This window comes from Protopterus annectens, chromosome 9.part0, assembly GCF_019279795.1.
Source record: "Protopterus annectens isolate FY-2018-M chromosome 9.part0, PAN1.0, whole genome shotgun sequence".
In the NCBI taxonomy this organism is placed as follows: domain Eukaryota; kingdom Metazoa; phylum Chordata; order Ceratodontiformes; family Protopteridae; genus Protopterus; species Protopterus annectens.
This window is the reverse complement of record NC_056743.1, coordinates 969,659,662-969,672,097: the sequence shown is the minus strand read 5'-3', so window position 1 is coordinate 969,672,097 and position 12,436 is coordinate 969,659,662. Positions and strand designations below refer to the sequence as shown.

Below are 12,436 nucleotides of genomic sequence, written 5' to 3'. Positions count from 1 at the left end.
TTCATGAACAGACTGGGGTAGAAAGTGTATACCTCCTCTACTCTGGCTCTGAGTGGTCAGCTACCAAACACATATGGCTAGGTATGTCCTGGACACCATCACCAAAGCTTCTACCCTCCTCGCTGAGGCTCCTGACTCTCCCATTAAAGCCCAAATTAACACCCTGCTTTCCACAGCAAACCAAGTTACTACGCACTCCAAGTGCAGTTATGATGCTGTGGAAGCCTCATCAAACCACTCCCTATGGATGTTCAAACAAAATTGCTTGACGGACCACTGGACAGTCAGGCCCTGTTTGGCCAAGCCTTAGCAGAGCTTCTCAAATCCCTTCAAGAAAAGGGAAAAGAACTTCAAAACCTAAAACATTTACTGGTATCCCCTATACCCAGATACCACAAGAACTATCCACAAAAACCTTTGTTAGAAGACAGTCCTAACACCCAGTTCCTTAATCGAAGGGATGTAGATAAGCAAGGAAAAGCTGTACTCCAGGTTTCCCACCAACTCTAAAACCACCCCCTTTCGGAGTCAGTCTGACTAAACCAGACCACCTCCACTGTGACTTAACTCCCCCCATCCCTTCATCTCACCCTCTTCCTACCCTCCTTGCGGATAATTGCATCAGAACAATGGTTCCTCTCCGTCATTCAGAGGGGATGTTTCATGACTTGGTGGATGTTACCCCCCTTCCATGGTATTCCTCAACCACCTGCAAACCAAGCTCACCTTTTGCCACTCATTCAACAACTAGCTTTGGGGCACCATAGAACAGGTACCATACCCACAAAGAAACATAGGCTTCTACACCAGAATGTTTCTGGTACCAAGGAAAGACAGCCCATAGAGGCCATTTCTAGACTTATCTTTCCTAAACGTCTTTCTCAAGGTACCTAGCTTCAACATGATTTGTTACCCTTGCTCTTACTACTCATACCCACACATGCTTTCATGGTAGCCCTGGATTTGAAGGATGCCTGCCTGCACATTGCTTTACATCCAGGGTACAGGAAATTCCTCCGTTTTGCAATAGGTTGTTGGCATTTTCAATTCTCTGCCTTGTCCTTTTGACTTTCCACTGCTCCTCAAGTGTTCACAAAGTGTCTAGCACCCTTCATTTCCTCACTGCAGAACATAGGGTATACAAATATACCCATATCTAGACGACCTGATTATTCTTCATCAAGACCACCAAGTCCTCCTACTCCACCTACAACAGGTGATTTCCACCGTAACTCAATTAGGGCTTACCATAAACCATGAAAAGTCTCTCCTGAACCCCACTCGACCTGGTTTTCTTGGGATGGAAGATCAGAACAGACAGAATGAAAGCCTTCATTCCAGGCCGAAGAATCCTACACCTTTGTCTATACTTCAACATTCTCTTCAGCCACTCCTCCTTGCCAGCTCTGGAATTCCTAAGAATGTTAGGCCACATGGCATCTCTTATACCTATGTTACCTCTGGCAAGACTCCACATGCGGAAAATTCAGTGGCTCCTAAAGAACTTATGGAGCCAACACTCCCAGCTCCTGGACTCGCCCCTTCCCCTACCTCACTTTCTGAAGAGGGAACTCCAATGGTGTTTGTCAGCACTTCATTTCAACCAAGGAAACCCCCTACAGTTTCCAGCCCCCCTACAACAAGTCTCCACAGACGCATCAGACTTGGGGTGGGGTGCAATGCTACTAATAAACCAGAAACAATTCACCATACAAGGAAAATGGTCCATCCTAAGACAAAAGGACCATATCAACATCAAGGAGATGAAGGCACTACTGCTAGCCCTACAAACATTCAAATCAGATCTTCAGCCAGGATCCCTGAAAGTGATCATGGACAAATATGACTGTCTTGTGGGGGCACCTGTCAAATCTTCGAACGCTCAAAATTTCGAACGTTACATGGTCTAGACCAAACTTTCGAAATTTTGAGTGCTCGAAGATGTACTTTCAGCGGCACCGTATGGTTCAGATGGGGAGAATTTCCCTTTTCTGCACTGAAGTGCGGTCTCGGAGTTGGTATATTTATGTAGGGGGGGGTGTGGGGGGTGCAGGGCGTTAGTGTTTTTTTTTTTTTTTTTTTTTTTTTCGTTCGAACATCCAAATGTCGAACATTTGGTCTCGGCCATGTAATGTTCGACATTTTGGATGTTCGAACATTTAACATAGACCCTCCTGTGGTACATAATCAAGCAGGGGGGGAGCAAAGTCCTACCCTCTGTGCAGCCTGGCCACCCAGATTTGGAACCTAGCATCATCAATCCAGATTCACCTGGTAGCAGTGTATATTCCCTCAACAGAGAATGTTATCACAGACACACTCAGCAGAACTTAAGCGCTCTCTCACAAGTGGATGCTTCACAGAGAGGTATTCCTGGACCTTATCCACAGGTGGGGTATTCCATAAGCCGATCTCTTTGCCCCCCCCCCCCAACAGATAGGTGCCCATATTTTGCACAAAGGACCCACATCCACAAGCTTGGAAAGTGGACGCCTTCTCCTTTCCTTGGGAGGGAATGTACCTCTATGCCTTCTCTCCCTTCACACTGATTCAGAAAGTCCTCCTGAAAGTACAGAGGGACAAACCCATAATCCTTTTGGTGACCCCCTTTTCTCCAAGACAGCATTGGTTTCCTTTTCTCCACCTACTAGCCAAGGGCAATCATCACAGGTTACCCCACCGAGTAGACCTGCTCACACAAGACAGGGAATTCCCCACTACACCCCCAGGTGAACAATCTGAAACTGACCTTATGGGTGATAGGGTTCTAATCCCCTACAGACACCTATATTCAGAGGACGTACTCAGTGGTCTGCAGGAGGCCAGAAAACCTAGTACCAGGAGAATTTATATATCGAAGTGGAACAGATTCTCCAAGTGGTGTCAGCGGAAAAACCAGGACCCTATGACTACTTCTATACCCGTGGTCCTTTCCTATTTATGTGAGCTGCTTCACTCAGGGCTAACTTACTCTTCAGTCAAAGTCCATTTATCTGCCATCTCTGCTTGTCTGCCCATATAACCTCCTCTGGCTTCGAGATTGGAGGTCAAGCTTTTTCTGAAAGGGGTACTTCATATCAGATCCCCCCAGAAAGCCTATACCTCCCCCTTGTGGCCTGAAGTTTGTACTAGAAAAACTTACATTGCCACCCTTTGAACCAGCACATTCAGTATCCCTAAAACTATGCACCCTGAAAACAGTTCTACTACTGGCCCTCACCTTCACCAGGAAGGTATCAGAGATACAAGTCCTTATGGCTACCTCTCAGAGTTGCCCTCAGGACTAATCCCTCCATGTCCAAGGTGGTTAATGAACTGTCATTAAACCAGACCATTAACCTACTGGTTTTCTACCTTCATCCACAAATTTCCACAGAGAGGACCCTCCATTCTTTTGATGTCCACAGGCAACTGAAGTACTTATTAGACAAAACCAGACCTGTCAAGACAGTCTGACCAAGTTTTCATCTCATTTCTTCTGAGAGCTCTAGGAAAGGCGGTCTCCAAACAGACCATTTCTTCATGGATCTCTAAATCCATTGGCATGTGCTATTCCTATCATGGAAAATCCTTACACGGTCATGTCAAACTTCACTCTACCACGGCAGCTGCTTCCTCAGTGGCCTTTTTCAAAGAGATTGACGATGCTTCCATTTTAGAAGTTGCTACTTGGACTTCAGTACACACCTTTACCAAACATTATAAACTGGTCCTAGCCTCCAGAGCAGGGTTTGCCTGGCAATTCTTCAGTGCCTCATTGACCAGGGATCCCAGTCCTCCACCCAGGCTCACACCTAAAGCTGTGGTACTCTCCCTTCTGTAATGAATACTGCAGCATGAGAATAGAAGGACATAGAATAGTTGTGTAAGAACTTACCATAACCTTAGATGTCCTTCTCTTCCATGTTGCAGTATTCAGTCCCCCCACCTGCCCCTTTACTTTACCTAACTAACATACCCTGGCTTACCTGTGGTGAGACAATCATTTCCTCTCCCAGTCTCCCCACTAAACACAGCTAACCTAGTATCCTAGGGTCTAGTCTGCATGCAAGTCTAAAGGGTTCCCCTATTATGACTTTCCCTTAACCTACAGGAGTACTACTGTATGCGGCAGTTCATTCTGAAGAGGGTACGTGCAGAAGTCACTTTTATACCCTACGTCGGTTTATGGCCCTGACAAGGGACGTCACACGTACCCTCCAGGAGCAAAAACTTTGGTATACTGGCCGGATGACGGCACTGCAAGCAGCAACCTCCCTACTGTAATGAATACTGCAACATGGAAGAGAAGGACATCTAAGGTTATGGTAAGTTCTTACTCAACTATTTTTTTCCTGTTTTTCTGCATCAGTGACGTCACATGAGAGTTGCACGTTCCACAATTTCTTTTGAAATTTTAAATGTTTGACTATCACATTTTGTATAAATAATTTTCATACTTAAAATTTACCATCTTTTCAGGAAAAAGCAACATTTGTAATCTTTTTCTACATGTTGGTTATTAATGGAATAGAGTGCAGACTTCACAATAGAGTTGTACGTAGGCAGTCACCTCTCAACAATTTTGAAAATAATTCTAAACAGCATTAGAAGGAAGATGTTAGGAATGTAAAAATTGTCACCCATCTGATACCAAAAGATGATACCTTCTTGTGTTTCACTCGTTATGTGCCTTTCAGAATAGTCTCTGATAACTGGTATAACTGAGTCAGAAGGTTAGGAGGAAGTAGATAAAGGCCTACTTTCTTAAGAGAAGGTGTGGAGCTTAGCACATAGCGCTTTTGGTTGTACCTCTTTGTGGAGATGGGGGTCAAGCAGGAAAAGCACTTCAGTACATTTGAAATATGAAGGGTTGTATGACACTTTAACCTGTGCACAAGATAAGAAAGCTTGCTTGACATGAAGGTTTGTAGTATTGCTTGCTGTGCTTTTATATTAGGAGATGCTGGTGCATTTGAAGTGGACTGCCTTGTGGCTTCCTGATTCTTATCAGATAGGAGTAGTCAAAAAGCCCCCATTCCTGTGGAATGCAGAGAATAGGGTCTTATCATGCACTGAATGTTACATTTGTGGAATTCAAAAAGAAACAGCTGGTTCCCTGGATAGTGGTGTGAGTATGTAATTCAGTGTAGAAGTTTCTTTTTCATGTCTAAAAGACTGCTGTGTTTTTATGAAGCAGATTGCATCTGTTTTCATTTGATCATGTTTTTTTAATTTTGCAGAACTCCATTGCACTATGCAGCTGCTAATGGTAGCTACCAGTGTACGGTGACACTACTCACCAATGGGGCCAGTATTAATGAAACGGACTGCCGAGGCTGCACGTCCTTACACTACGCTGCCGCTTCCAATGCATACAGACGGTAAGAAGTTTTAATATTTTACTGAGTCATTTTTGCATTTTAATTTTGTGACAGTTTATAATCTTCCAGGGTGAGGCAAGAAAGAAGTGATGTCTGGTTGGGGAAAGCAGTTATGTTTTGTTGAATTGATTGTTTCTGTACAGTGACATAGTCAAACAGTATCCTGCTGTTCAGTTGGTGGATAGAAGAGGTCAGTGTTCATCATATGGTTGATGCCGCCATTTAGCTATCAATAGAAATTAGCATCAGATAGACATCCTTTTTCTAGACTGACCTCTGTAACTTCATGGATGTCTTGGAAGTGAGACAGGGCTCCTGCTTTAGCTTAGGGTATAGAATAATGTGTAGATAAAAGAGAGAGAAAACATCTTGTGTCGTTTTTTGGGTGGGTGGGGGGGGGTTCATCTACAGTCAGTTCACCTGTTCTTCACTCATCAGAGTCATCAGTCATTTATTGGCAGCTTCCAAGGTAACAAGTAATTAGTAGAAAAATGTAATCTGTTTTAGTATATTAATGTGTTTATAACCGTTTACATTTTCGGTTGTGTAGATTGCTGATGCTCTTCATGTTTCACTGTTGCAGTCATCACATTTGGGTTATCTGCCTGCAGGTAGCCCTCAGCCGGCCTAAATACCAGAGTCTTGGGATTTCTGCGTCGAATGCTGTCGCTTCTTCCATGACGTCAGGTCGTCAGGGGTATAAAACATGCAGCCGACGCCATTACATCAGTCTTTCTTGCCATGCGGTGCCCAAAGCAGAAGCAGCACGCAAGTGCCAGTCGGACGACTCCTGAAATTTTCATTTTTCGAGTTTCAGACCTGAAGTCTTCTAAAAGATAATTACCCCATTGGGGATCCTTGTTTCTTGCTCTATCCGATGTCAGAAAAAAATTAATAATTGTCTTGCCTGTGGAAAGCAAATACTTCATAGAGATTTTCATTCTTACTGCGTCACCTGTTTAGGCCCACACCACGACGTCCCTCGCTGTCGGTTTTGTGCCTTGATCAATGCCCGAACTATCCGTCGGGCAATTTTTGTAGCTAAATACTTTCGCTCTCTATCTCTGTACTCCGAAATGGAGTCGGTAAGCCATCCGACTACCGATCTTCCAAAAAAACATAAGGATAAAGACAGAGACAGACCGCATAGGTCCAAAACTGCCGATGACGCTACCGTTAAGCTAGTCGCCGGTCTGCCGGTACTCAGTGAGGCGCTTTCACAACCCCTGATACCCGCTTCTACATATTCGCAGGCCTCTACTGAGATCCATTCGGAGTCCGGTATGCCTCGAGATGCTACTTCGACTTTGGAACCTGCGGATGTCTCTACCTTGGATGGGTCCAGAGCCACTGTGCAGGCACCGGCTTCTGAAGGTGTATTCAGGCCTACCAATTTCCATATTAGGTTCATAGGTTCATAGGTTTATACTAGGCTATCTGCCCGAGGGCATTTACAAGCCTAGCCCATCGTTTTGTGGCTTACGCCACCCCTTTAGTATGGGGAACTATACCCATTATTTTGCTGTGCCTCTGTCGAGCAGTGACACTGAGGTAATCCCTGGGGTATATCTGCGATCTCCCATCCATTGGTCAAGATTTCTCTTGAACAAGGCCAGCGAGGTGCTCTGCCTCACATGTACCGGGATTTTGTTCCACAGCATAGGGAGTCTTTGGGTAATGAATCTATCCCTCCAGGGTTTAAGTCTCCGCCCTTGTGGCTCTGATGGATCTAGATTTTTGAGGTGAAGCATATTCATCAAATCTGGGTTTGACATGGCCTTGTATGTTAGGCAAAGGTCACCTCTGAGCCTGAATAGAGCTGGAGTTCTTTCAGTCGGGCAGCATAGGACAGATTTTGAGACCCTTTATCCTTTTGGTGAGGAACTTTTGTGGCCTCTCCAGCTGCTGCAGGTGTCGGGTCAGATACATCCCAAATGGGGCATTGTACTCAATCATTGGTCTGATGAGTGATGAGTAAAGGGAGACTATGACCTCCCTTGATCTAGATGAGAATCCCTTCATGATAAGGTGGGCAATGTAGAAAGTCTTCCTAACTACTTTAGCTACATGGGTGTCGAATGACAGACTACTATCAACCTGGGTCCCCAGGTCCCTGATAACTTCTTCTGTGCTCAGTGGATTGCCACCTATTTGGTAGCTAGGGTAACCTTGTTTTTCCCAAAGGGTATGACTATGCATTTTTGGCATTTAACTTCAGGCCGTGGCTCTGGCACCAGTTATCCGCTTCTGTGAGACCCTTCTGAAGGATATCTGTGTCAGATGTGTTTTCTACTATGGCCCAGTTTGCAGTCATCTGCAAACTTTGTCAGCCATAACCCTCCTGTGTTTGCTTGTACAAAGTAGATGCCAAACAAGAGTGGGCCCAGGACTGAGCCCTGTGGGACACCACTTGTGACAGGTTTTGAGTCTGACATGGCGCCAGCAACTCTGACCCTGTGGGTTCTGTCACTCAGCCAGTTTGCAACCCATCTTGTGATGTATGGGTTAACATTTAAGCTGATGAGTTTTTCAATGATACCCGAGTGGGGTATTGTATCGAAGGCCTTAGCCAGATCGAGGTAGGCTGTATGGACTGCCTTTCAATGGCTTTGGTGACTGTTTCAAGAAGTCAACCAAGTTTAAAAGGCATGATCTGCCTTTGACAAAGCCAAACTGGGTTGGATCCAAAGTCTGCAAATTCCCTATGTCTTTATTTATGAGGTCCATTATGATCCTCTCCATGGCTTTGCAGATAAGGCTTGTCAGGCTAATGGGCGGTAATTTCCAGGGTCGGTGGAGGCACCGCCTTTGTGAAGTGGGACCACAGTTGCAGTGCGCCACTCCTGGCAGAGGTAAGACTTTGATTAAACAGCTGTCCTAGCTGTGGGTTTAATTCCTCATTGAGTTCGTGGAGCACACAGCCGGGGACACCATCAGGTCCCATGGATGCTGTGTTTTTGCTTTGGAGAGCAGTTCTCACTTGGGCTGGAGATGTTTGGGGGCTGCAATCGTTTGGTATAGATATCTCTCCTTTTGGGGAGGGGAGAAGTTTGCACTGAACCTGTCAGCCAGTATGTTGGCAATGTCTGTAGGATCAGTAATCTTCACATCATTTTGAACTAGTTCTGAGCATATCTGGGAGTTTCCTCCTAGGTGTCTAACATAGCTAAAGAAGGCCTTATGATTGTCTTTTGAGTCTTTAGCTATTTTTCTCTCGAAATTTGCTTTGGATGATTTTATGAGAGCTCTTAGTTTTTTACTTATAGTGATCAAGGGTGTCTTACCTTTTAAGGATTTTGCTGTATCTTGTAGTAGCTTCCTCCTTTTATTGTAGAGTTTGTTTATGGCTGGGGTCCACCAGACTGGACGCTTGCCTTTGGTACTAAGAGTCTTTGTTTTGTTTGGGATTGCCTTATCCATGCAGTCCTGCAGGTGCTGGTAGAAGGCGTCTGTAAGTGATTCAGCGGCTTGAGTACTGTTTTCCACCAGCCCGGGGGCCTTAAAGGAGACCACACTAGTCTTTAGAAGTGTGAAGTCGGCTTTTGAGAAGTTCTTTACTGTGGTCTTTTTTATTTCAGGTGGGGTGGGATGAGGACCTCCAGCGAGATTAGTTTGTGATCTGATCTCACCAGTGAGGGTATACTTCCGGTGTTGAACATTGTGCTCCCATGTTCGTGATGATGAGATCAAGTATGTTATCTCCTCTTGTGGGGATGGTGACTAGTTGTTCCATGGCATTTGAGTTTATGAATTCCAGGAACTTTTGGGCTAGGGTGTTTGGGCTTGAGTAGTGTTCCCAGTCTATATTAGGGTAATTGAAGTCACCTAGTATGATGGTGTTTGGTGATACATTTATCCCTCTAGTGTTTTCAGGAAGGCCATGTGAGGTTCCTGAGTTTGTGAGGGTGGCCTGTAACATGCTACAATTTGCAGAGCAGTCTTGCCTATGGTTAATTGCACCTGGATGGTCTCCGATGCATCGCGTTGCCACCAGTCTTGAGGTGTGGGTGTCCTTAATGAATATGGATACCCTCCTTTCTTGGTATTGTCCGGATTTTGGGGCGAACGCATGATATGAGGTAAAACCTGATAGCTGGGGTGCTCTCAGGAGCCTTGAACCAGGTTTCTGTCACAGCACAGACATCGATGTTCTCCATACTGAGAAGGGCCTCGAAAGTGCATTTTGAGATTGAGACTTCTGGCATTGAGCAGCATTACCCTTAGTTTTTTCCTTTATGTGTTCTAGGGTGGTAGGTTTAGAATTTGAGCCTTGCCTAAAAAGGCACTATGGGGTGGCAAGAGCCTTTGCCAATATCCGAATCCCAGGGTGACAGGAGCAAGCCGTTGGCTTGTCCAGCATGTCATCCCAGGCAGACAGATACTGGATCCCCTTTGAATGACACCAGTGTTTAAGCCAATTGTTAAAGCTGATCATCTTATCTCTGTATTGTGGCATCACTCTTGGTGAAGGTAGGATACTGCTCAAGGTCAGGGTCATACCTGCCTGGGCTACATAGTCAGAGAGCTCCTCAATGTCTCTTTTCATGTAGTCCAAGGAGGTACGTCTCAGGTCGTTTACACCAGCGTGGACAATGACTGAGTCATATTTGTACTTGCTGTTGAGAGACCTGAGTGCTTGCTATGTGGCGGATTCTACCGACAGGCAGCTTACTGTGACCTTCTCCTTACTCAGTCTGGTGAGCGGGACATCAGTGTGTCTGACTATGGAGTCACCAATGACTAGTGTGTCTGGCATTGTGTTTGGGCTGTGACTGTTTGACACTCTGACTGTGAGGTCTATGTGTTGCAGGTGTTGTGTTCTGAGGTGGTGGTTGTTTGGGTGTCTGCTTTGGTGGCCTCTGCTGTTTTGGTAGATTTTTGATCAGAGCCTCCGAGTATGTCTTTGTGTGTTTATGTGTATGATTTGAGGTTGTAATGGTGCTATGTGAGACTGGGTCTATAGTGTGTGTGGTAACCTTCTCCTCCTGACTGGTCTTGCCAGTCCTGTGTTGAGAGAGCTCAGCCTCCAGTTTGGCCGTATAGTTGCATCTCTCGCATGTATTTGTGTTTTGTGGGAGGAGGAGAGGGTTGTCTGTGTACATGAGGCAATTGTAACATTGCCTCAGTATTCCCAGGTTCACCAGCTGAGCAGGAGAGGACACTAGCAACTGATCCCTCGACATGCTAGAAGGATAGACAAAAACTTTAAAAAGATTCAGGGGACGTGGGTGACCGAGAAATGGGGGTTACCTTTTGGGGTACTATCTATGACAAGAGTGCCGTATCAAGGTAATAAGTACTGTAGGAGCAAGTGCTAGGTTTAACAGATAGAGAATAGTCTACTTGGAGTCAAGTGGAGATGATCTTTTAGTTATAGGATAAGCTGATTAGATCAGTAGTATAGTTCGAGGAAGGTAGTTTTAAGGGAAAATTTGAAGAGTGGACTTTAGGTAGCCGAATAGTTTAAACCTGCCGCTGCCCTAGTGTGCAACAGTGGCAGCTCCGCTTAAAATCAGGCTACCTGCTACTGCTTTATACCAGGGGCTGGAAAAGCTAGAAACTGGCCCAAACGACCAATAAACTACTAGTTACTGGCTGAAACCTCACAAAACTGGACAAAGGCAGCTCAATGCTTCCCACTCCCACTGGTAAGCAAGGTAACTTCCTCTCCCCAAATAAGGCAAGGAAACAGTACACAGGAACTACAACCAGAGCCCAGGAATCAACAACTCTGAAACTGGACTAAACTAGTTAAGCAGGAAAAAAAAGAGATTTTTTTTTCTTTTTTCTTTTTTTTTTTTCACAGAACAGGCAGAAACAGGTACAGCAAACACTTATAAATGCTATGAATCAGCTACTACAGCTTACACAGAAGAATTTGCTACAAATACAGTCAAATAGTAACAAACAAGGATTCCAAGTGCAATATTAAGTTAAATGCAGTAAAAACAGCTTCAGTGTAACAGAAAGGCAGGCGAAATACAGTCGCTAGGTATTCAGATGTGGAAAGCAACAAAAATTATACTTAGTATCAAGAAACCGACTACTTCTTTTCAAGCCAAAAATACCGAATTTCTCAGGCCTAAAGTTCACACTACACCTAGGAAACCGATGACCAAAGCACATTATCAGGCCCACAGGCCTCAAAAACCAATGATTAGAATGGCTGAAGACCTTATTGTCTTAATTAGGGGAAGCCAGCCTTCCCCCTCAGAGACCTAGAACTGATTTTCCTTCTGATCAGGAATCTGATATCTCTGTTCCTTCTGACTACCAGGACATACCCTTATCTACCTATGAGGATTCTGATGCAGAGGATGTCATTCCCTCTGCTTCCCCTCCAGAAGATTTTTCTTTTGGTGAAACCCTGCATATCCTTAGGGAGCATTTCCGCTGCGAAAGCCAGGACTACTCTCAGTCCAAAAAGAGACTCGGTATTTTTAAACCTGCCTCAGCACAGGCCTCTAGCCATCCCTCCTGTTCTGGAGATTGTAGATGATGTTTTCTTGGAGTCCAGCCTTACTCCGGCTTCTTTTCCTCCAGCTCCCAGGAAACCTGACAGATACTATAGAGTACCGGACTGTGTCAAATTCCTTTTCAGTAACCCTGCTGCTGATCCAGAGACCATTTCCCAAGGACCAAAAGGCATTAAGGCTGCTACTGCCAAGAATCCTACCCTTTCTGACAGGGATTCTAGGGCTTTAGACAGATTGGGTAAGAAGGTATACACCTCTGCTACTCTGGCCATCAGGGCTTTAAGCTGTCATATTCATATGTTAAAGTATCAGCAGTATAATATGGGGCTAATTAAACAGAAAATGATGTTGATTCCTGACTGTGCAGAACACAAACATTTACAAGAGTTAATGCATTCTGCTGACAAATTGGTAAACATACTTTGTATTGTGGTTTTGATGCTTTAGAAGCATCTTGTAGGGCTGCTGTCACTGGGTCTGTTCTTAGAAGGCATGCTTGACTTAAAACTTGCCAGATCACGTCAAAGCAAAATTACTGGATGCACCCTTAAACCAAGAGTGCCTATTTGGCAATAAAGCAGAAGAAGTTCTCCAAAG

The 12,436-nt window shown here is 44.9% G+C and overlaps 1 protein-coding gene across 1 annotated transcript in view; it reads left to right on the top strand.

Annotated features, from left to right (window-relative positions):
- The window catches only part of ANKRD52 (ankyrin repeat domain 52), a gene marked incomplete in the record, with an annotated part of 2,835,210 nt that overhangs the window by 1,643,259 nt on the left and 1,179,515 nt on the right, over positions 1 to 12,436 (top strand). Inside the window, 1 exon segment of the mRNA XM_044083713.1 lies at positions 5,223 to 5,363. Coding sequence (XP_043939648.1) covers positions 5,223 to 5,363 — 141 coding nt within the window.